The following is a 24886-nucleotide window of genomic DNA, read 5'->3' on the forward strand; positions in this document are numbered from 1 at the left end:
TTTGTTGTCATGCCGCTTCTCCTGCATGACTACACATTTTAACACGTCGACTTGTTACGGTAGAAATAGGAAACCTCCACAATTTGTCTGTTTTAACGGTAAACAGTGAAAACCTAGAAAACTAACTAGCTCAAACGTTGAATTTGGGTTGGGACCAAAAAAGAGAGAAAAAATATGATACTTTTACATATAAATTCATTTGATACTTTTGAATTTTGAAACGGGTTTTCACCCACATTTGAATACCGAGTCTCTCAAATGTCTAAGTCTACAATTATAAACATGTATATAATTTTGAAAAAAGTTAAATGAATGACAATTTAAAATTAAATTGGTTTCAATAATTTAAACTCGAAATCGATTATATTAAATGTCAACTCACTAGAAACAAATTTAACAATGTTAGTTTGCACACAGACTGATTGATGCATCATGCACCAATTGATGGTGGTGGTGGTGGTATAGAGAAATGTTGAACATAACACCAAACTGTTTATACTTTTTTATGGATTTTATTTATATGGAATAGTTTATTCGAGGAAATTATTATTTTTATAAAAGCATACAAATTTATCGAACATTGTTAAAAACAAGATAACAAAATGGGTCATATAAATTTCATCATCATAAATATATATATATATATATATATATATATATTTTATATCATTTTATCAGTAATTTAACTTTATATAACCATCTTGTAATTCTTGTTATCCCTCTGCCAATTTTCGAAAAATTAAATTAAATTCTTTCATGAAATCCTATTTCCTTTTTTCTTTTTTTAGGTTTTTCTTTATCTACTAAGTCCGGCACCTCGAAACAGAAGCCTCTTTCATTTCATTTCTCACACTGCAACCATGAAGATCTTGGTAGCCATCAAAAGGGTAATAGATTATGCCGTCAAAATCCGGGTCAAACCCGACAAGGTAACCACACGCATAACTTGAAAAAGCTTCTAACTATGCCCACAAAATTAACTTCGATTTTTTATGAGTTTCCGTTCATGTCAGACTGGTGTGGACTCGTCTAGCGTGAAGATGTCGATGAACCCATTTTGCGAGATAGGGTTAGAAGAGGCGCTTCGGATTAAGGAGTCGGGTCGGGCCTCCGAGGTGGTAGCTGTGAGCGTCGGCCCGAGCCAATGTGTTGACACCCTTCGAACCGGTCTTGCAATGGGTGCCGACCGGGCTATCCACGTGGAGTACCCTGGAACGCTTTACCCGCTTTCCGTGGCCAAGATTCTTAGAGCTCTGGTAAATATTGAGAAGCCTGGCCTTCTTTTTCTTGGGAAACAGGTGGTGTTTTCTTTCCTTTTCTCGTTTCAAGTTTTAACTTCAAAGACTTGTGCTTTTTCTATCGTATGCAAGTTTGTATAATTATTCCATTATTCTTGTCAATTGAATACAGTGACTTATGTGGCTGCTTTTGTAATGATTTTTTTTTTTTTTTTACTAATTCTAAATTTTGTTCTATTTGTTAGTTCAAGTTGAAAGATGTTGAAGGTTGAGAGAACCGGATTGATGTCTTTGTCACTCGTGAGAAGTTTTAGTATGTGCATTAGCCAAGTGCGATGCATCTGCTAATAGAAATCTCAGTTGGTAGAAAGTGAGTTGTGTTCTGTTAGAATCCTGGCGAGTAACTGAATAGGATCATGCTATGGATATAAAAATTGGAAGTTTGTGATTGAGTCATTAGGGGATGATTTTGATCATGCTGAGTTTGTGTTGCATTGCTTTGTGTACTGAGTTAAAGCTGTAGCCAAACCCTGCACGAGAAGTTCATCTTCTTATTTTGGTCACTCGATGGAGACAGATCGAGTTAACTTCGGTTGTAGCTTGAGTATGATTGAAGCTTTATCATACATTGATATTCCACGCACAATGCCATAGCATTTGATGGCCATAGAAGATTTCAGAATATTCTGAAAGTACATGATGCTCACGGTGTCATTTTTGAATTTTGTTGAAGTTCTGTATAGATGATTTATCACGTCTGAGAAGATTTTCCCGGTGACTGGATATTAAGGCTTAAAAATATCCCTATTAGTAGTGAGTACTCAAGAAACTCGTCTTGGTCATTAGTCATGGTTGAGTAAGCTAAATTGTACAAGATTATATCTTTGTTTGGCAAACATTACACATAACTGAGGACTTCGTTGTTTTCAAAATTTGAAACTGCAAGATTCATCAAGAAATGGTTCTTTCGATGCATGTCATCAGTGGCATTGGGATTGACACGAGTCTCAATGTTTTGAAATTATAGTACTGTGCATGAACCATGCTAGCCTCTCTCCTCGATAGCAAGTAGCCGATAAGAAAACATGTAAAAGAGACGTGGAAAAATATACCTCTATTTACAATCAAGCACCTCGTAAAAAGATGTTTTAGGACCTTGTTGACATGCCAACTGTTTTGTTTCATCAAACTGTATAATTTTAGCATCAGGATCATTTCAATTTGTCATTTGGTTTCTGAACATCTGTAGTATGTGTATATTATAAAATGAATAGAGTAGTATTGGGTACTTCAGTTTGTCATCGAATATTGAGTTTGTCGTACATGGTTCAAATTTTCTTGTTCTTATTTTTTACTTTTTCACCTAGACGTTTCTACCTGAGGTTATTGCTTCTGTTTATTTTTGTAGGCGATTGATGATGACTGCAACCAGACCGGTCAAATGCTTGCTGGGCTTCTACAATGGCCACAAGGGACTTTTGCCTCTAAGGTTAGCACCACTTGCACAAGCTTTTGGTTGGATCAATTGGTCAAAAATTGATAATATGATGCTATGATGGTTGCATATTTCTTTATCATTTTATGTTTGAGCCTGGTTCTTAATTTATGTGTTCTTTCAATCTCTTACTCTGATCTGTCGTCTATTCTTTAATTACGCTTTAATAAGTTTTTGCTGGCAATTATTGTGCATCCTTCCACTTTTTCTGAGAATGATTAGCTCAAATAATTAGACAAGTCAATTGCATCACCTAACAAACTCTTTCAAACTTCCAAAATAGAATGATGTGTTACGTGTGATTAGGCTGCTCGCACAAGTTCAAGACTTTTCTTTATTTCTTGTCATTTCTCAAGTGCCTCTATAAGTTTTCTATTGTTACACAATCTCTAGATTCAGAAGTTGGTGAAGCTTGGGATGAGTCACCGAGAATCTGCCTCTTCAGCCCATCAATTCTTAAAAAAAGGCGTGAACGACTTAAAATATTTATTGACATTATTATCATCATCATCATCATCATCATCATCATCATTATTTTCTTGCATAAATATCTTTTTTTATGACAATCCGATAAATTCATGCTTCTGTTAGGTTGTATTCGATGATGAAAATAAAGTAGTAACAGTGGACAGGGAAGTTGATGGTGGCCTGGAGACTTTATGTTTGGATATACCTGCAGTAATCACGTAAAAGTCTTTTTCTTTTTTCTTCTATATTTACAACTTTCCATTCATCACTCTTTATTGCCCCGTGGATTGGCTCGACCCTCTCATTGGGAATGCATTAAAATTGCTCTTGTGAGCCTGTCTGGCAGTCTGGCTCCATCATGTCATGGAACTTGAGCTGTTGCAACTTGCACAGTGTTGAATGAAAGTCTAAAAATTGGAACCAGAATTAAGATTAGGAGCACAACTCAATTGGAGTATATCTGGGCTGGTTCAATCTCAAGTCGGTGCTAGGGAGATCACAAGATGCAGCAAAAACCATTTATTAACTTTTAGCTACATCCTTATCTCATGCTATAGCTCTTGAGCCTAATTTCATGCATATGTTTCTTTAAAACAATATTTCACGTACATCTCAATCATTTCTTGGAGTGTACTAACTAGTTTTTACTGCATCTTGTGGTCTCTGCAGCACTGACTTGAGATTGAACCAGCCCAGATATGCTACTCTTCCAAATATTATGAAAGCAAAATCAAAGGTGATCAAGAAATTCACTCCACAGGATCTGCATGTTGAAATCAAGTCTGACTTGGAAGTTGTTCAAGTAACAGAACCCCCAAAAAGAAAGGCAGGGGTCATTCTTTCTACGGTAGATGAATTGTTGGACAAGTTAAAAAATGAGGCTCGTGTTATTTGATTAGTTTAACATGATTTCGGTCAATCTCTTCGGCAACAGATGTATACGCCTAACATGCATTTCTCATCTATGTCTGACAAACAATAAAGGGGTTTTTTTCTTAGGGTTTTATGTATTATTCGAGCATAGCCAAAAAGTCATAGGAAATAACAGGCATACAGGCCAGATGTATGTTCTCTCTTTTGTGGTAAAAGGAAATATGGTTATTAGTACTCAGAACATAAAGCCAAATTTTGATCGAAAACATCGATATAACAAGGTGCAAGCGTCAATAATATAATTTCAGATAACTTAAGTTCAGCTCAAGCAATTGTGGGATCTTCAGATCATATAATAATCGAGTGCCCTATAATTGTCAAGCGCAGTATTCAGGAACTTCATCACATAGTCATTTAACACAATCTGTGAGTAAATCGGGGGATTTTCTTCAGTTATCAGATCGTCGATGGGGCCGTACATCTTAGCTCCGTTTACAGGTCCAGTGAAAAAGCATGCCACTGAAATTCTCGGTCCAATGCCATTGGAAATTGCTCTATGCTCATTGCTTTTGAATCTTCCATTTGATACCAACTATGCCAAATTAGCACAGGAATCAGCAAAAAAGTAGAAAAAAAAGTACCAAAAAACGCAGGAATTTTTTTGTCAAGCCTAGCGGATTATTGGAATTGACGACTGTTTCAAAACCATGGAATAGCAATTTAGATCGTATATTGATGAATAATAACCTAACGTGTAGTACTTGTAGCACAAAATTTGCACCGAATGAAGTGACCAATAATGAAAATTGGATATCCAACAGTGCACTGAAATTGCAACATTTTTCATTTAATATTCAATGTGAGATAGGATATTACCTGGAGAAGATCTCCAATGTTTACGACCAAACCACTTGGAACAGGTTGGATATCAGTCCACTGGCTGTCATACATAACCTGGAGACCACTCACAATGTGGTTTTGCAGAAGAATTGTGAGAAACCCAGCATCAGAATGCTTGGCTGTTCCAATGGTCAGGTCTGGCTCAGGGCATGCTGGATAATAATGACCGCACAACCGATGACCTTTCGAGCATTCCATATTCTTTAAGCGATCCGTTTCGAGTCCTAGAGCCTCGGACAGCAGTCCAAGAAGAATGTTTCCCAAAGTTTCTACATGTTTTGAATATTCAATAGCTGAGTCCCTGCAAATTACGTGCAAAACCAGTTGATGTATTCTTGTCTACAAGCTACAAAACCTATAGAGTGCAACATGAAAGTCAACCATAGATTAAAATTGACTGTGGTTATATTAGATATCATCATAGGTAATAAGACATTCGATTATAATCTAAACCAAATGGTCCGCGATTATCAGATTAACCACTGAGTGACTTGAGTCCCATCGCTTTAGATCCATGCTTTACTATGAGGAAGTATTAAGCAGAACAAGGAATGATAAATTAGTTTAATTTCGCTGGAAAAGTGAACGATCACACCTGCAAGAAGCGGGCAATTCCTGAGGAACAATTGGACGATCAGGGTTCGAAAATGAAATGGTTAAAGAATCCCTCCAGCTAGCTGTTCTTGCTGTAAAAAGATCATAACTACTGTTAAATCTCACAATTTTCGTGTTGTCCCGCGTGTAATATTTTCTTTTCTCCTCCACATCCTGTTCATGAAATTCGCGAACGCCATCTATCATCCCATCAAGAACACATAGCGGAATCCCATGATTCACCACCTGGAAAAAACCCCATGTTTCTGATGCAATTTTCACTTCTTCAACAACCTGTTTTCGCCTGTCAGGTTTGTGAACTTCGCTGAGATCTATCACAGGAACCTTGATTTGGTTCTTTTTATAAGTTAAATCTTGTTCCGGATCCATCAATCTTTGCTTGTCGGGTTTCTGAACTTGGTCAAGATCATCAATTGCAGGAACCTGGACGTGGATCCTGTTGTGAGAATATTCTTGAGCGAGCTCCTCGAATGGCCTGACAAAAATCTTGGGAACTTTCAACGTTCCAGAATCTACCAGGCCTTTGACACCAGCTTTGGTTTCATCAAAAGATTTCAGCATTTTCATCCTGTCTGATTCTTGGTCACCTGAAAAAATATCTTTTCCTCCTGCCATCAGATCAATGTAAAAGAGTCTAGCGGTAGCTTGTTTCCTCCTTAAATTATTTCCCCCCCTCCTCGTAAAGCAAGTCTTATTTTGAAACTGATGCAAGTGAAGTTGCAGAAGTCGAATCCCATTCTGCAAGATAATATAGTTGTGTAGGTGGCCAGGATATGCCTTACATAATTGATATCCTCACGTGTTAAATTTTGTTTCCAAAAATAATTGTGTTAGACACTAAATTGGAGCAACTCCTTATCCCACTCCACGTGGCGCGTAGCTGCGCCACATGTATTATTTTTTTATAATTTTTTAAATGATTTTAATTAGTTTAACGGTTTAATAATTCAACTAAATAATTTTTTTTTATAAATTCTTATTTTTAAAATTTTTAAATAAATATTAATTAATTTTCTTAAAATTTGAAATATCAATTATAAAAATTTTAATACTTTTATTTGAAATTAATTAAGTATAAAAATATAAATTTAAAAAACAAGCAAATTAAATTACTAGTGCCTTAAAAATGGTACCCATTACGAACAATAAACAACAAATATTATGAAATATCAAATAACAACAAAAACAACTAACAAATAACAAAATTACGAAACATAAAAAAATTACGTATGTTGTGAAAAAGTAAAAATTTACGGTAAAAAGTAAAAATCTCAAACTCTCAAAATTATCACACTACACACTTTATAATATTTTTCTCTCAACTCAATTGTGATTTTCTTCACAAATGAGAGATCTATTTATAGAAAATTTTTACAAATAATTCAAAAATAAAATACATCATTACCTACATCATCACACACTAATTTTCAATATTCAACACCTAATTTTTCCTAATTTTCAACATTCAACATTCACATTTTCAACACAAATATTTAACACATTTTTAAATAATTTTTCAACACTCTCCCTTGTGATGATGATCATAATGATTGTATACATTACGTGTTTTTATACTGCCTCGTTAAAAACCTTACTAGGAAAAACCCATTGGGATAAAAACCATAGTAAGGGAAAAAGAGTGCAGTCACGTAAACTCCCCCTCATGTTGACACGAACAATTCTTCACAAATTTCGTAGATTGCGCATCCCAATATTATATATGTGCTTTCTGAATATTGTCGTAGGAAGTGCCTTTGTGAAGAGATCTGATGAGTTTTCACTTGATTGAATGTGACGAACATCAATACATTTATTCTTCTCAAGCTCCTTGGTGAATGCGAAGAACTTAGGAGGAATATGTTTAGTTCTGTCGCTTTTTATGTATCCTTCTTTCATTTGAGCAACACATGCAGCATTATCTTCATATAGTATCACAGGCTTCTCGTCGAATGATAATCCGCATGAGATTTGGATATGTTGAGTCATTGATTTTAACCACACACATTCACGGCTTGCTTCATGTAGTGCAATAATCTCGGCATGATTTGATGAAGTTGTTACAAGTGTTTGTTTCTGTGAACGCCAAGAAATTGCAGTGCCTCCACGAGTAAATACATATCCAGTTTGAGAACGTGCTTTGTGTGGATCAGATAAGTATCCAGCATCGGCATAACCAATTATACTTGGATTAGCATCTTTTGAATACAAAAGTCCCAAGTCTGTCGTTCCTCGTAGATAACGGAATATATGTTTAATTCCGTTCCAATGTCTCTTTGTTGGATATGTGCTAAATCTTGCCAATAAATTTACGGCAAAAGATATATCAGGCCTTGTACAATTTGTAAGATACATAAGGGCACCGATAGCACTTAGATATGGTACTTCTGGACCAAGAATATCTTCATCATCTTCACATGGACGGAATGGATCCTTTTCTATGTTTAATGATCTAACAACCATTGGAGTACTTAAAGGATTTGATTTGTCCATATTAAAACGTTTAAGGATCTTTTCTGTATAATTTGTCTGGTGAACAAATATTCCACATTCTTTTTGTTCAATTTGTAAACCCAGACAATACTTGGTTTTTCCAAGATCCTTCATTTCAAATTCTTCTTTCAAGTATGACACAACTTCTTGAATTTCCTTATTTGTTCCAATGATGTTTAAATCATCAACATATACAGCAATAATTACGCATCCGGATGTTGTTTTCTTAATGAAAACACAAGGGCATATTGAATTATTTACATATCCCTTTTTCATCAAGTGATCACTTAGCCTATTATACCACATTCTGCCGGATTGCTTCAACCCATATAATGATCTTAGTAATTTCACAGAATAACATTCTCTGGGTTTTGAACTTTGTGCTTCAGGCATCTTAAATCCTTCAGGGATTTTCATATATATATTACTATCAAGTGATCCATATAAGTAGGCTGTAACAACATCCATAAGACGCATTTCTAAATTTTCAGATACTGCCAAGCTAATCAAATACCGAAACGTAATTGCATCCATCACAGGAGAATACGTTTCTTCATAATCAATTCCAGGCCTTTGAGAAAAACCTTGTGCAACAAGTCGAGCTTTATATCTTACTATTTCATTTTTCTCATTTCGCTTTCGAATAAAAACCCATTTGTATCCAACAGGTTTTACACCTTCAGGTGTAAGGACTATAGGTCCAAAAACATTACGTTTATTTAGCGAATCCAATTCAACCTGGATGGCATCTTTCCATTTTATCCAATCCTGCCGATTTTTACATTCACCAAAAGATTTTGGTTCATGATCTTCATTATCATTTATGATGTCGATTGCCACATTATAAGAAAATATATCATCAATTTCTTCTATATCTTTTCGGTTCCATATTTTTCCAGTATTAATATAATTGATAGAGATTTCATGATTCTCGTCAGTTTGTGGTTCTGACAAAACATTTTCATCATCATGTGTTTCTTCAGGAACATCATTCTCTATTTTGTGATCATTATGTGTTTCTTCAGGAACATCATTCTCTATTTTGTGATCATTGTGTTTCTCTATGAATTTTCTTTTTCGAGGATTTTTATCCTTGGAACCAACTGGCCTTCCACGCTTCAGGCGTTTAATGACATCATGACTATCTTCAATTTGTTTCTTCGGAATTTCAATTCGAGCAGGGGCATTTGCAGCATGTATATATGATTTAGTTACCCCTTTTGTGTCTGCAAATGCATCTGGTATTTGATTTGCTATTCTTTGCAAGTGCACAATTTGCTGTACATCTTTTTCACATTGTTTTGTTCTTGGATCCAGATGTAACAATGATGATACATACCATGTAATTTCTTTTTCGGTATGTTTCTGTTCTCCCCCTAACATTGGGAAGATTTCCTCATTAAAATGACAATCAGCAAAACGTGCTGTGAACACGTCGCCTGTCTGTGGTTCAAGATATCGAATGATCGATGGACTATCATAACCAATATAAATTCCAATCTTTCTTTGAGGTCCCATTTTCTTTCGTTGAGGTGGTGCAATAGGCACATACACCATACATCCAAAAATTCTCAGATGAGAAATGTCTGGTTCTTTACCAAATGCAAGCTGCAATGGGGAGTATTTATGATATGCACTTGGTCTGATGCGAATTAATGAAGCAGCATGTAAAATTGCATGTCCCCATATAGAAATAGGGAGCTTTGTTTTCATAATCATTGGTCTAGCAATCATTTGCAGACGTTTAATCAATGATTCAGCCAATCCATTTTGAGTATGTACATGAGCAACAGGATGCTCAACAATGATTCCCATAGACATACAATAATCATTGAAAGTCTGGGAAGTAAATTCACCAGCATTATCAAGTCTAATTTTCTTGATTGTATAATCGGGAAATTGATTCCTCAATTTTATTATTTGAGCAAGTAATCTTGCAAATGCAACATTTCGAGTTGACAATAAACATACATGTGACCATCTGCTGGAGGCATCAATCAATACCATAAAGTATCTGAATGGTCCACATGGTGGATGGATTGGTCCACAAATATCACCCTGAATACGTTCAAGAAACATTGGTGATTCAGTTTGGATTTTGGCTGGTGATGGTCTTATAATAAGTTTTCCAAGAGAACATGCTTTACATTGAAACTTATTATTCTGAAAGATCTTCTGGTCTTTCAATGGATGACCATGTGTATTTTCTATAATTCTTCGCATCATTGTTGAACCAGGATGTCCTAATCGATCATGCCAATTGGTTAATATTGAAGAATTATCAATTACCATGTTTGATTCAATGGGACGTATATGTGTATAATGCAATCCAGTAGGGAGCATTGGTAGTTTTTCAATCACATATTTCTTTCCTGATTTATATGTGGTAAGACACATATATTTCTCATTCCCTTCATTCATTGTTTGAGTATCATACCCATGGGAATATATATCATTAAAACTCAACAAATTTCTTTTCGATTGTGGTGAATATAAAGCATCATTGATCAAAAATTTTGTACCATTAGGTAACAAAAATTGTGCTTTACCACATCCTTTAATCAAGTCTACAGGACCTGATATTGTATTCACCGTTGTTTTTGTTGGTTTTAGTTCCAAGAAATATCTTTTATCTCGGAGGATAGTGTGCGTTGTACCACTATCGGGTATGCAAACTTCAGCTTTGCTCATAGCATTTTCCATATTTGAACTTCAAAAAATATGCAATGAAAAAAAATTAATGACAATACATATTTAAATATAACACATATCATAATTGTACAATAAAACATTATCATATAAATACATGAAAAATAAATTATTGTACATTTATATTCTACCACTATATTGTTCATTTTCAGAGAAATCATTGAGAAAATCTGCAGCATCAATATTGTTCATTTCTATCCCACCAACATATTGATCATTTCCAGAGAAATCATTCATAAAATCAGCAGCATCAAAATGAGTTGAATCACTCAAACGGTCACTTCGCTCAGTGAAGTTGGTCTCCTTTTCTTTCCCCTTTATCGATTCTTTATAAAGTTTGCAAAGATGCTCAGGGGCTCGACAAATACGAGACCAATGTCCTGGAGTGCCGCATCTGAAACAAGAACTTTCAAATCTTTTCGAGTGATTTTCATTAACACTCATGTTTTCTTGATGCCTTTTCTGTGGATGGTTTGGGACGTTATTTTGAGATGAGTTATAGAAATAACTATCTCGATTATTTTCAAAACCACGGCCGCGTCCACGACCACGACCACTTCCTCGTCCACGTCCACGTCCACGACCTCGACCTCGACCTCGACCTCGACCAAAACCTTGTCTTTGAATTTGATTTTGGTTTCCAGGTTTAAATTCATTTTTACTTACAGCATTTACTTCTGGAAATGCTGTTGATCCAGTGGGTCGGGACTGATGATTTCTCATTAATAGCTCGTTGTTCTTTTCCGCCACAAGAAGACAGGCGATGAGTTCAGAATATCTCGCAAATCCACGCACTCTATATTGTTGCTGTAGTGTTATATTTGATGCGTGAAACGTGGAAAATGTTTTTTCAAGCATTTCCGATTCTGTAACCTCATGTCCACAAAATTTTAACTGCGAGATTATTCTATACATCGCTGAATTGTAATCACTGACTTTTTTAAAGTCTTGGAATCTTAACATATTCCATTCATCACGGGCGGTCGGAAGTATAACTTCCCTTATATGTTCAAATCTCTCTTTTAATCCTTTCCACAGAGCCATGGGATCTTTTTCGATGAGATATTCACATTTTAAACCTTCATCAAGGTGTCGTCGTAAAAATATTATAGCTTTTGCTTTTTCTTGTGATGAAGATATACCATTTTCTTTAATGGTCTCGCTTAGACCCAATGACTCAAGATGCATTTCTACATCAAGAGTCCATGGCATATAGTTTTTCCCAGTAATATCAAGAGCGATGAATTCGAGCTTTGCCAAGTTTGCCATGGTGGTACTAAAAATTACGATGCATTTTATTAGTTAATGAATATTGCAATACAAAGTAATGGATAAACAACAAGTACAAGTATTCGTAAAAATAAAGAAAACACACGAGGAGGATATTCTCCGATAAATACAAGACTGGTGAGTATGATAACCAAAATAATTAAAAATAACCTCGTGAAAGCCATCTTCTTTTTTTCTTCGAAAATTTGATGAAGAATAATTTTTAGAGAAGAAGAGAAAGTTGGAGTGATTGAATGTATTTGTGAGATTGTATTTATAGAGCAAAAACTAGCCGTTTTGTTACCGTTTATTACCGTTGGTGTATAAGAAAATAAATGTATGTATTTGTATAATTTTATGGTAATAATATGGTGTATATAATATTAGTCATATTTAAATAATTATGTATATCATATCACATTATTATAATTAGGTGTCATAAGTTATTTTGTTTAAAAAACCTTATAGGCTTTTATACTTGTCGTATCCCTTACCGGGAGTGTGGGATGTCGTCTTAACATCCTCCCAGGATTTATAACAAGTTTTTGAAAAAATTATTTTTATTATTTCTAACAATAACATTATATTATATATTACATATATAAACAATAAATAAATAACAGTAAAATAAATATTATTACTTTTGTTACCTTTTTCTTCTGTTCGGAGCTTGGAAAAATATGGAGGACTTTTAGAGCTTCGTGCTGATAATGTGTTGTGAAAAAGTAAAAATTTACGGTAAAAAGTAAAAATCTCAAACTCTCAAAATTATCACACTACACACTTTATAATATTTTTCTCTCAACTCAATTGTGATTTTCTTCACAAATGAGAGATCTATTTATAGAAAATTTTTACAAATAATCCAAAAATAAAATACATCATTACCTACATCATCACACACTAATTTTCAATATTCAACATCTAATTTTACCTAATTTTCAACATTCAACATTCACATTTTTAACACAAATATTTAACACATTTTTAAATAATTTTTCAACAACGTAAATATTATTGATCTATTATAGTTGTTATCTTATGTTTTAATTCTTACCTTTAATAGAATCCTTTGTAGTTATTAAAAATATATTGATATTTTGAATATTTCTATAGTTTTGTATAATTTTTAAAAGTCATGTTTGAATACCACATGACTTTTTTAAACTCTAAAAATATTTACTTTGAATACCACTAAACTTTTACGGAGTATATAAAAATCTAGATTAAATACCTCTAAACTTTTAAATTTCACAAAAATCATAAAAAATTTAGAAACAATACACCACCCGTAGTATATCTCCAATGATTCATATTTATCCTTATATGTGAGATCTATAATATTTATGTGGCTCTCATATGTGTTGATGAATGTGAACAAATAGATACCAAGATTCTTTGACTCAAACCATGAAACAAGGAATCCAACTAATGTCTACAAATGTAACATGAATAACATATGCAAAATGATAGCTCACACTACCTTGTAGCTTACACATATTTTTAAACGTTTTGCATACATAAATAATTACGTGAACGCAATATAAAATCTTATTATCCTACATAAATTTAAAGGTGAACAATCAATAACCAAGTATACATAAACAAAAAACTCAGTCCTAGATCGCCACTAATAGCTTTATCTTAGTCATTACTTAATACTTAACCTATGACTCTGATACCAAAATGTAAGGACCGTATTTTGATTTCGCACACCCAAACTCACGCACTATTTGTAGAGATCAAGCCTTATTTAAAATATCAATAACCCATATAATCAACATAAGGCCTAAAAATTTTAAAAAAAATCATAATTTATTTATTAAAAGAAAAAAATGAGTCAATCCCCAATCATATCAATGAGTAAATAAATTAATCTTCCAAAGAACTAGCCAAAATATATGAAAGTAAATAATCCACAATCGTAAAAGAACTCAAATGAAAGAATTCAAGTCTCCAAAGTCTACGAAGCATCTTCCATGTCATCATCATCCTCAATTATCTCTTCTATATATTCTACATATTCGTCTTCCTCAGTTAGATTATTACCTGAAACCAAAATTATTCAGTACACTCATGTATCCAGTCACTAATTCGATCTCAAAGATAATGACAAAAGCTTTCACAAAAATAAATAATAAATACACATGTCGCTAGGATGACAGAATGCAAGAATAACATAATCCAGATCAGAATTTCAGTCATGCAGGGAAACAAGAGATGACTCACATGCTTCCCCACATGCAGCACTTTGACCCGCAGGAACCAAGAAGTGGCTCACATACATCTACAATGGTACCCCGTCATGCAGTAATTTGATCATAGGGAAACAATAGGTGGCTTACATGTATCCCACATGCAACACTTTGACCCGCAAGAACCAAGAGGTGGCTCACATGACATACATATCATCCAGAATATCACCAGAACATAACCAAATACAAAATTCCAACAAATAAGGAACAATAAAGCATCGATAACAACGATATGCATCCAAATTCATTATTGTGAAGCTTTTGCGAAATAATATCGGAACAAGAATGTACGCACCTGAAGTCTTTAGCTTAATTCTGATAACTTACTCAGAAATCTCGGGGATTATCAAGATCTACAAAACCAAAGTTATTTTTCATTAGATAACCGTCATATCCCACCGTATATTGAAACTATGTTTATTGACACATTTTTATTGTACCTAAGCCCCGATCATTTCCTTTCAATAATATATAGCTACCTTCAAATAATTAATATAATATAAGCATAATATATATAGACATAATATTAAATATTAGAGTTCAAAGAAATATTTAAATTAACTTTTTCAGAAGAATACTATTAATGGTTTATTAAATAAATTTATATAGAATTCTTTCCACCGATTCCTTAAGGAAGTCAAAGAAGGATTTTCGATTCAAAACCACAATTACTCATAAAATTAAGTCATTATTCCTACTGTAAACAATCTTTTGAATTATTATATTCAAACCTATGCATATAATTAGACAAATCACAAATTTACTATTTTGCTAAACCGACGTCAACATGTTTGGGCAAAAACTTGTGTGAGACGGTCTCACGAGTCGTATTTTGTGAGACGGATCTCTTATTTGGGTCATCCAGAAAAAGTATTACTTTTTATGCTAAGAATATTATTTTTTATTGTGAATATCGGTTGGTTTGACCCGTCTCACAGCTAAAGATTCGTGAGACCGTCTCACAAGAGACCTACTCATAGGTTTGAAGTTATCTAAAATCATCAATTGACTATGTCTTATACCGAATCCAAATCACAAACGTCTAATTTGCTCATCATATCCTCAAATTATGATATTTTATTGAATAAAACGACAAACTAACAGTACAAGCATAGAATATAACTAACCTTAATTGATAAATCAAAAGTGGACGATTATGTGACTACGTAGGAGGGATTGGAAGACTTTGAGACTAAAGATTCTTGGGTTTTGATCTTCTCTTTGTTTTGAATGCGTGAAAGAAAGTTTAATGTGAATAATAGGGTTTATTATTCAATTTAAATATATTTTGGGTGATATTCAAGCACAAGCCCAAAATTAAATATTCACTTAACCTAATTGTTAATGATACTTCTAGAAGAACTCTTTATTAATTATATGATGTTATCAAAAACTTTTTTTTTTGCATGATATGAGTTTTTAAATTATTACCAAAATTAAACTTATATTGTTTAGCATAACTATATCACTAAATTTTGTTTTAAAAAATACCTATCTATTATTTGGGGTGATACACATGGTCTGTCACCTCATAACTCCAGCACTAGTAAAATTTCTCTAATATACTTTAGAAATTAAACGAAGTGATAGATCGATAAATACTGAAGTAGACGCACATCAAATAAAAATGTTGCATTAAAACCGAAGTTGTAGTTTATAAAAAAACGAAGTCTTTGTCCGGTCCACGAAGTCCCAACCGGTTTGAAATTGATCCGATCCCAAAATAATATGTAGTCTTTTACTTAATTTATTTCGTAAATTACCGAAGTGAATGATGACATACGAATTCATCAATTACGCTGCTGAAGTAAACTAGGTCTTTTACTTCATTTGTGTTGTAAAATAACGAAATAATTAATATATATGACTTCACAACTTATATCGATTGTATAAGTATATTCGCTGTTTTACTTCGCCACATCTTAAGTTTGTCGAGGTAAATTTGTTGTATTGCTTTGTCATTTCTTTGGAATGTAGAGCTCAGGAAAACAAGTTTGAACACTATAAATATTTGGGCAAAAAAATTGAAAACTTTGATAGAAATAATCATGTCACAAAGATTGATTAATTTAGCAATTTGATAGTTAGATAATGTGGGGGTCGAGGTTGGCTATTGGAAGGTTTTGAAAGTAAATAAGAATGCCATGAAAAAACATTAGAGGGTTGGACAATGTACAATGTAAATTATTGTGGGATTACTTGGACACATTATTCAGATTCAATCCGAGCAGTAAATTAATGGTTAATAGGAAGAAAGATGTGGAACCACCTACATTTGATAGGTTAATTGTATCACAACTTGCAAGGCGCGAAGGCTTGCATTTAACATCATATAGGCCTATTATAGGACTGTACGTATAGGTGTTTCCTAAAGATAGTTCATGGAGGGCAACTTTTAGTGGCTATTGGAAGAGATGACAATGATAACATCTCTCTCATTGTTTTGGCAATAATATAGGTAAAAAATAGAGAGAATTGGACATAGTGTTGGATCTCGGTTTTCTATGTGCCCAAACGCAGCGGAAGTTTAAAATTTTATTTTATTTTGACAATCAAAATATGTTTATATTTGGGCACTCGTATGGTTTTATCATAAACATTCATAGGGCGTTGGAATTTCATACCTTAGGTGAATTAATCACATGGCTCCAACTATTCCGGGTTTAGCGGAGATAGTTCTTGATGAAATCCCTACGAACTTTCTTCAAAAGCTTGTTTCCTTCTAATCAGGTCCACAACTAGATGATTTATTCCTCTTCCAATTTGCACTAGAAAATATGGAAGAGATTTTGCGTAGGAGAAAATATTTGAGAGACGGCTCAAACTATTTACTTCAAGGTGGTCGAAATTCTTTTGAGAGGAGAGGAGAGGAGAGGTTTTTAGAAAAATTATGAATAAATTCTTATCAACCCTAAGCCTAATACACATATATATAAGCTTAGGGTCCATTAATAAATTAATTACTTAATGAGCTTAATCAATTAATTATTCTAGTCCAACTAGTTTAATTAATTAATTAATCTTTTAAAGTTCAATTAAAAACCTTAATAATTTGTATGTTGGTCTTGTACTCTTACAAGCCCATAATACATACACCCATTACATTTAATTTAAATCATTTATAAATTCAACATTTGAATTTATTAAATTAAATCCATTATAAATTCAACATTTGAATTTATTATAAATTCAACTCCTTGAATTTTATTACCTCCAAAATTTAATATTCAATAAACTCAACTTTTGAGTTTAATAAATTAAATTCTCAAGTTTTATAAATTCAACTCCTTGAATTTATTTTCTCAAAATTTAATTATCATAAATTCAACTCCTTGAATTTACTATAATATATAAATTCAACTACTTGAATTTATTCTCTCAACGGGAATAAATGATCCAGTACTTGTGTGACCCTCAATGGTTCAGGGATACAGCTAGCCGTGGGTTCACAACTCTTTGTGATTCAGAATAACACTTATTCTTATTCGGGCTTACCCTAGTTAGCCCCATTCTTTTCATCAACACCTTGATCAAGAATGTCAGAACTCATTTCTAATTGCACCCATCGGATCATGGTAAGAGCGTCTAGTAGCATCGCCCCATGATCCCCTAGGTATCGCTGATAGTGCCTACAAGAACCAGTCGATTATGATTAACGTACAGTACGGTCCCTTCATCTCATATATCCCGATCGAATCTGCAACCATTGGTTCATCGAGGGTTGCATATCAATTCGATAACTAGGTGACACATATAATAGTGGCATCGCATGTACTATTGGAGAACTCCTTCTACGACCTACATCTCATACTCTGACCAGAGATTCCACGCACTATTATTTCATCAGATCACATATGATATCCACACCCGCAGGTGAGCGGTGAATCCCCGACTACAATACACTGGCTCCTATATGTGTCGCAACTGTACCCAACCTCGCCACCTGATGACTATCTTGGAGCCGGTAAACGAGTCAAAGCACAGTCCTAGCATATAGAGCCTCGGTGTTGTCCCGGGTCGTAAGGACTAATGGTGTACAATCATAACCACGGACTTATCCTCTCGATGAATGATAACCACTTGGGAAGTCCGAGGGAGGGTTGTTCGGTATAATCATCATATGACTACCCATCTGCATGTTTGGACATCTTTATGCCCTTACCAAGAAACGCAGTACACAACATCACAGATGCTAGTTTCGAGCTCGAGCGACCTTTATCCCTGTTTTAGGCGGCTGAATCGACTAGGAACGAATTTAGAATATGCAGTGTTTACAAATGAGTTTCAACATCGAATTACGATTCATTTGTATTAAAGCATAATCAAAGACTTTATATATGCTGCTTGCATGGGTATACAGATAAAGTATAACGAAACCATTAAAAAGTAAATTATATTAAAATAAAGATTGTTTATTACACTTGATTCAATAAATTCTCCAGCCAACAGTTGGCTTACAGGGCATCTACTTTAACACATAGTTCTTTATAGAGTTGTTGGATGATATATGAGGTTTGAGAGATGATAGATTGTTGAGACATTAAAAGTTCTTGTACCCAATTCAGAGCACAATCGCGGCACATGTACCAAAACTTCAAGAATAAATATGCATAGGGGAATGGAGTTGAAACATTTGTTTTGGAAGGCTGGATGTACTGATTTTGAGAATTATATATATGAAGCTTATTGCTGAGGCAGATCCTAAGATGATTAATCCTATTTATGAGACCAACTAGTGAATGGTTAAACAAATTCCAGCAGAGCATTGTGCCAGAAGTCACTTCAAAATAGATTGTTTGAGTGATGTGGTGGTGAGAAATCTTTGTGAGTTAGTCATTCAACAGTTATATCTTGGAAGCAAGAAACAAGCCAATCATCACAATGATGGAATGAATATGAAATAAACTAATGAAGAGAATGCAACAGAAGAAGGATGGAATGGAGAAATACGACGCCGTTGACATCTGCCCCAACATATTGAGGAGAATCGACAAAAATAAGAAGATTTCTAGGAGCTATATTATGCATTATACTTGGGAGAATAAGATATCAGGTTCAATGCTCGTCCACCCAAGGTGTTTTTGGAAAATATGGGGTTCACTTGAATATGATGAAATGCACATGCGGCATGTTCCAATTGTGTGACTATCTTTGCTCACATTCTTGCACAATAATTGGTCAAGGAAGACATAAAATTGAAGATTTTGTCCACAAATACTATAACAATATGGAGTATTTGAGGACATATTCTCACATGATTCATGTTGTGCATGAGGAAAAACAACAAATTAAGGAGAAAATTGGAGGTTATCAGTGATCATCTCAAACTTATCATAATTCACGACTCACGTATGTTTGAGTGGATGAATGAGATTTGACCATTTTAATCAAATGTATAATCGCAATTTTATGTATCGATATTTCAAATCATAAATTAATAATTTCACCTCAATACAATAATTAATAAAAAAATTACAGTATTACGCTATATATTTTTCTTCTATTTATACTAATTAATTATTGAGAAATGACACATTCTCAATTTACCATATTTTATATAAAAAAAATTTAATGAAACATATTATTATATTATTATTTATTCAATACTATTTCATATCCAATCAAATCAACTAAAAGCAACCTCAGTCTAGAAAACAATAAATGCTAGGAATTGTTTTGTAAAGGCTCTATTTAATTCATTTCATTTAGATTTACAATATACGGCCATCCAGGCATTTCCATCAAATATTGGTGGGTCTCGTACTCCACATCATCAATCAAATATTTCATTACTCAAATATCTCATATTTCACAATCAAATATCACACCAACCAAATATTTATGGGTCTCATTGTTACTTTAATTAATATTTTATTTTCATTTAAATAAAATCATTCCATCACTTTAATTAATTTCATCTATTGTTTGGTATTATATTTTTATTCAAATATAAAATTAAGGAGTTTATAATGCTTATTTTTAAATGACAAATTTGTAAAAAAATAAAATTATTAAAATTAAAAAATTTATAACGAATGAATAAAATTAATTTAACACAAAACAATATTCAAAGGTTTGGAAAATAGTGAAAGTTGTGCACAGTTCATATCCTATATATATTTAATTATTTATATCATAATTAAATATAATTTAAAACTATTAAAAAACAAAAAAAAGTGAGGTAAAAACTTGTGTGAGACGGTCTCACGGGTCGTATTTGTGAGACGGATCTCTTATTTGGGTCATCCATGAAAAAGTATTACTTTTTATGCTAAGAATATTACTTTTTGTTGTGAATATGGGTAGGGTTGACCCGTATCACATATTAAGATCCGTGAGACGGTCTCATATGAGACCCACTCAAAAAGTAAAGGTCACGCTGCAGGTTTATCTCACACGCGCGTGCAATGCACGCACACGCTCGCTTGATTAAATTAAAAAAAAATGTAATACCCGTTACAAATTTATAACCGAGTATTGTGGATGCCCTACGAACACAAATGAATTATTTTAGATTTTACACTTGTGGAAAATCGCATCTCACCAACTCCCCCGGCCGCCTACTCAAATAGTACATCCAATAATTTTTTTCCGATTCGTTTTCCTTTGAACTCAATTTTATTTTTCACGATTCCTAGTGCGGAACATTTCCTTCGTCATCCGCATAGCGAGAGGGTATTTGAAGAGCAAAGGGCAGCGAGGAACATGGGTTTCTTTTCATTTCTTGGAAGAGTGCTATTTGCTTCAATCTTCATCTTATCTGCATGGCAAATGTAACCCAGTTCTCTTTTTCCGATTCTTTCGTTTGTTTTTTCCTCTGTTTGTTAATCAGATCTGTTGTATGTATAGGCATGTATGCTTATTCAATGCATATTTATGTGATTGATGCTCTGTGTGGAGACTTTACGCGTGGTTTCATATCTAAATCTTTTGTTTAGGTTTTTTTCTTTAAAAATAACTTTTGAATGTGAGAGGATTAAAAATATTACAGCTTTCTTGATTTAGTTCTTTCTTGGAATGTGCTGTGTTGCAAGGAGATTGTCCTGCTATTTATTTTCATATTGGTAGATTGTAAGTAGTGCGAAGGATTGGAAAAGGCGCGACTTTTAAATGTATTTTGTGTTTTTGGAGAGTGCTGAGGTGCCATGTTTGAAACGTTCGCTAGTTGCTTATCTTGCTTCTTGATTAGCTATGCGTTTCCTTAATTTTTCTTTTGGGCAACGGGGATTGTGGTTTTACTTCAGAGGATTCATGTAGATTGTCTTTATCTTAATTGGGAAAAAGGGGAAGGAAGAAGTGAAGAAAGTTGTTTTTAGAAAGAAGTTATGCATTTAGTTAAAGTTATTACGATCTTAAGACATGTGGAGTGTCGAGGATAGCCCCTGCCCAGTGCCCACCTCATATCGGTTCCAGATCTATAGATGCGGGAGCTCTTTGAATATGTAGTTATTTTAACGCTATGTACCTTTTCTTTCTCAATAATTGTTCAGCTTGGTTTTTAAGGTATTATGTAGTTTTTCACGAATCCGTCTTCCTGGCGCCATATTTAGGCTGCTGAATAACCACTAAATGACTAAAATGCTATAACAAGTCTGACTTCACTATAGAAGCCAATGCACAGTGGTTAAAGGAATTGATGGATGAAATTGCCACACGGTTTCGTCTCAAAGTTCATTTCGGGCCTCGTGTCTGGATTCCTGTTGAATTCCTCATTTCTTTACAAAGAATCAAAAAGGTAATATCTTCCAAAAACAGAAATAGTTATGCTTTTTGCTGAAGGCATTGGTTCTTACTGGGTTGGAAATTTTGGTAAAATGTGGTGGTGGTTTTAGTGACATATTCACTTATATACCACAGGGATTGGAGACAAGTTGCATCTCGCAACAAAAATTCCTTGTGTTTTTCTTCATTGCAACCCTTAGAGCACCTCCAATGGGAGCTTTAATCACGTGGGTTTATTTTTTAACCCAATAAATTGAACCCACTACCATTATGGTTCAAAAAATGAACCACGTTCAAAACTAAGAACATGGTTCGTTTTTTAAATGAGTGTGGGAAGGGAGGTGTGATTGGATAATGGGGTCCAACAAAAGTTGTTTTTTTGGGGTTTATGATTGTGGACGAAGAGTTTTAAAAATAGTTGTTTTTTATTTTTTGATATGGCGGTAGATGTGACAAAAATGAACCCATATTTTGGGTCCATGCTTGGAGATGCCCTTATAGAATCATGTAACCTATTTATTTGCATGCTTATTTAATCATTGATAAAACCACGGTTATTGTGTGCACTGAAAATTCTTGCAACTTATAGTTTAGTATTCTCTTTGTTAGATAACACTTCTCTTGTTATAGATTGGAGTTATCCATTCCTGCTGAAGTTCCATGGATGTTATGTTTTGAAGTACTCCCACACCTTCTCCTTTCGAGGAATGGAATATAATTTGGACTCTTGTTTCACTGATCAAACTTGACATCATATTCCAAATATTTATATGAAAGTGTTTACAATTGAAGTGCTATGAAACTTTAGTGGATTTAGGAATTAGCATTTGTTGAAGAAATGGGAACAACTGGATGGACTCAATCTTTTCAGAAATTTTGGCTTAGTGTAAATTGAAGGCAGTGGTGTTCCTGAGGAGTCATTAAATAGAATGATCAAACTTTACTATTTATTTACTTTTGTTTGTTCATTTGAGTTGGTGTTTTTTGCCAAACCATCTACTAATGAATTTGTTTTACATGAAAAAATTGTTAAGAAACTTGTGAATAAAAGGTGGGAAACCAATGGTAGCACAGTAGAATCCTGAAAAAGCCAAGTCATAGAAAATGTTCTTTTTGCTGCTGACGTCAGTGTTAAGCATGGTTTCCAGGCAATGTCAAAGTATGTAGACTGGCAAAACAAGGGATTTGGGATGTAACAAGAACACAGGAAATGGCTTGTCTAGCAAATGCTAAATTGTGACTTTTGGAATCAGAATGCTAGAATTATATCTTAGATTTTTCCTTATAGGCTAATTATGTTTCATTCGATAAGATTTTCAAACATTTACAGCCTTTAGTTTTTGGTATTTTTTATATGTTGTGCATGACGTAAATCCTCATAAGTTCCAGTTTGTGTGCACCTTTTATTATGTTGCTTTCTACCAATGTGGCTTGCATTTTTTAGGTTTGACGAATTTGGAAAGGACGGTGGACCTGCAGCAAAAGAATGGGCTCCAAAGCTTGGGCTTGTCAAGGAGTTCATCGATGGAAAAATCGGGAAAAACAATTTATACTTTGATGTAAAGCCTCTGGTATTCTTGATCCACAATCCATTCCTTTATATATTGTTGCTTTAAAAAAAAGGAAAAGAATAAAAGAAACTATTGTTCTGCCATCATTTAAAGCAAAAGAATAAAAGAAACTATTGTTCTGCCATCATTCTGTCTATGTTGATTATGGTTATGTACGTTTTGCAGGCTAGGACTTTTGTTGCTACCTCTGTTTTTTTGAAGGGGTTTGGAGGTCTTTTATTTGTACTAGGCAGCAGTTTTGGCGCTTTTCTTTTGGTGAGATCTTCTGATCCTACCTTAACTTTGATTTGAATGAGTTTCATTGTTACCATCGTTTACTTGCTTTCTTATCGATGATGCAGATATTCTACTTGATTTTGACGACTCCCATCTTGTATGACTTTTACAACTATGATATTGGTGAGCCAAAATTTTTCGTACTTTTGTACGAGTTCCTCCAGGTAATGTTGTTACCATCGTACCCTTTTAAAAAAAACCAGATAATTTTGTATCAGACTGGTTCTTTTAGGATGAATCAAGGAATTTGTCTGGGAAATGTAGTTCTAGAAAAATGACAATTTCTATTAAAAAAAAAAAGAAGAAGAAGAAAGAAATAGTCCGATCTCTCCTCTGATGGCTTTATGCCCCAACTGTCCTTAATCTGTCACATTAAGGTGGGTTCCCATGCCCAGATGAGAAAAAATAGATCAATTCGTCTAGAATCAGCTCATGGATTTAACTATACGGAAAGATCACACGTCCTACACGATCACTTTGTAAATATTCTGTGTTATTTATGATCTCTAGCTCGGGTGACTTGATTTACCTTTTATTGGCAGTGTGTGGCATTTCTTGGCGCATTGCTTTTCTTCCAGGGAATGAAGAATACAATTTTGAGGAAGCAACAGAAGAAAAAAGCCCCGAAAGCGAAGGCAGCTTGAATGTGAAATTATTTCATCGGATAAAAGAAAAACCGAGTCGGGATTGGAATGAAGTACTGTAGTTAGTTAACAAATGTGTGTTTCAATATGATCCAGCCCAACTATTGGTTAAAAGGTTTTCATATACATGGAACCTTGCAATTCTTCTTTTCAATACACTGTCCATCATTGGATTGCATCCATGCCTGTTGCGAGGTTGAAAATGGAAGATCGAATTTGAGTGAGCATTCATTCAAGTCCCACTTGTGATTATCGGGGTTTTACATGATTTTTGAAGATTTAAGAAAAATAATGCTGGCAACAACATTGTTAAAACTTAATTTTACAAACTTAAATGACAAGTTTTGATATTCGTTTGGGA

At 33.9% G+C, this 24886-nt stretch overlaps 3 protein-coding genes across 4 annotated transcripts; 2 read left to right on the forward strand and 1 right to left on the reverse strand.

Moving 5' to 3' along the window:
* Window positions 1–680: 680 nt before the first annotated feature.
* On the forward strand, window positions 681–4308 carry LOC140978540 (electron transfer flavoprotein subunit beta, mitochondrial). The gene is made up of 5 exons (XM_073443678.1): window positions 681–929; window positions 1014–1298; window positions 2647–2727; window positions 3325–3419; window positions 3871–4308. Exons 1-5 carry the CDS (start codon window positions 861–863, stop codon window positions 4094–4096), a joined length of 756 nt encoding a protein of 251 aa, XP_073299779.1. The 5' UTR covers window positions 681–860; the 3' UTR covers window positions 4097–4308.
* A 40-nt stretch (window positions 4309–4348) lies between these two features.
* LOC140978539 (1-aminocyclopropane-1-carboxylate oxidase homolog 1-like) lies at window positions 4349–6358 on the reverse strand. Its single transcript, XM_073443677.1, has 3 exons — window positions 5570–6358; window positions 4951–5275; window positions 4349–4666 (listed from the first exon to the last, which is right to left on the reverse strand). Exons 1-3 carry the CDS (start codon window positions 6202–6204, stop codon window positions 4418–4420), a joined length of 1209 nt encoding a protein of 402 aa, XP_073299778.1. The 5' UTR covers window positions 6205–6358; the 3' UTR covers window positions 4349–4417.
* A 14488-nt stretch (window positions 6359–20846) lies between these two features.
* Window positions 20847–24797, forward strand: LOC140978545 (uncharacterized). Of its 2 annotated transcripts, none has more exons than XM_073443682.1 (5): window positions 20847–21085; window positions 23479–23605; window positions 23771–23860; window positions 23947–24045; window positions 24424–24797. In XM_073443682.1, the coding sequence occupies exons 1-5, from the start codon at window positions 21018–21020 to the stop codon at window positions 24523–24525; spliced, it is 486 nt and encodes a 161-aa protein (XP_073299783.1). In that variant the 5' UTR covers window positions 20847–21017; the 3' UTR covers window positions 24526–24797. The 2 variants fall into 2 exon arrangements, with proteins under 2 accessions (XP_073299783.1, XP_073299784.1); XM_073443683.1 differs by having other exon boundaries at window positions 20849–21085; window positions 23479–23593; window positions 24424–24789.
* The last annotated feature ends 89 nt before the right edge of the window (window positions 24798–24886 follow it).

This window comes from Primulina huaijiensis, chromosome 6 (genome assembly GCF_012295235.1).
Source record: "Primulina huaijiensis isolate GDHJ02 chromosome 6, ASM1229523v2, whole genome shotgun sequence".
Lineage (NCBI taxonomy): Eukaryota > Viridiplantae > Streptophyta > Magnoliopsida > Lamiales > Gesneriaceae > Primulina > Primulina huaijiensis.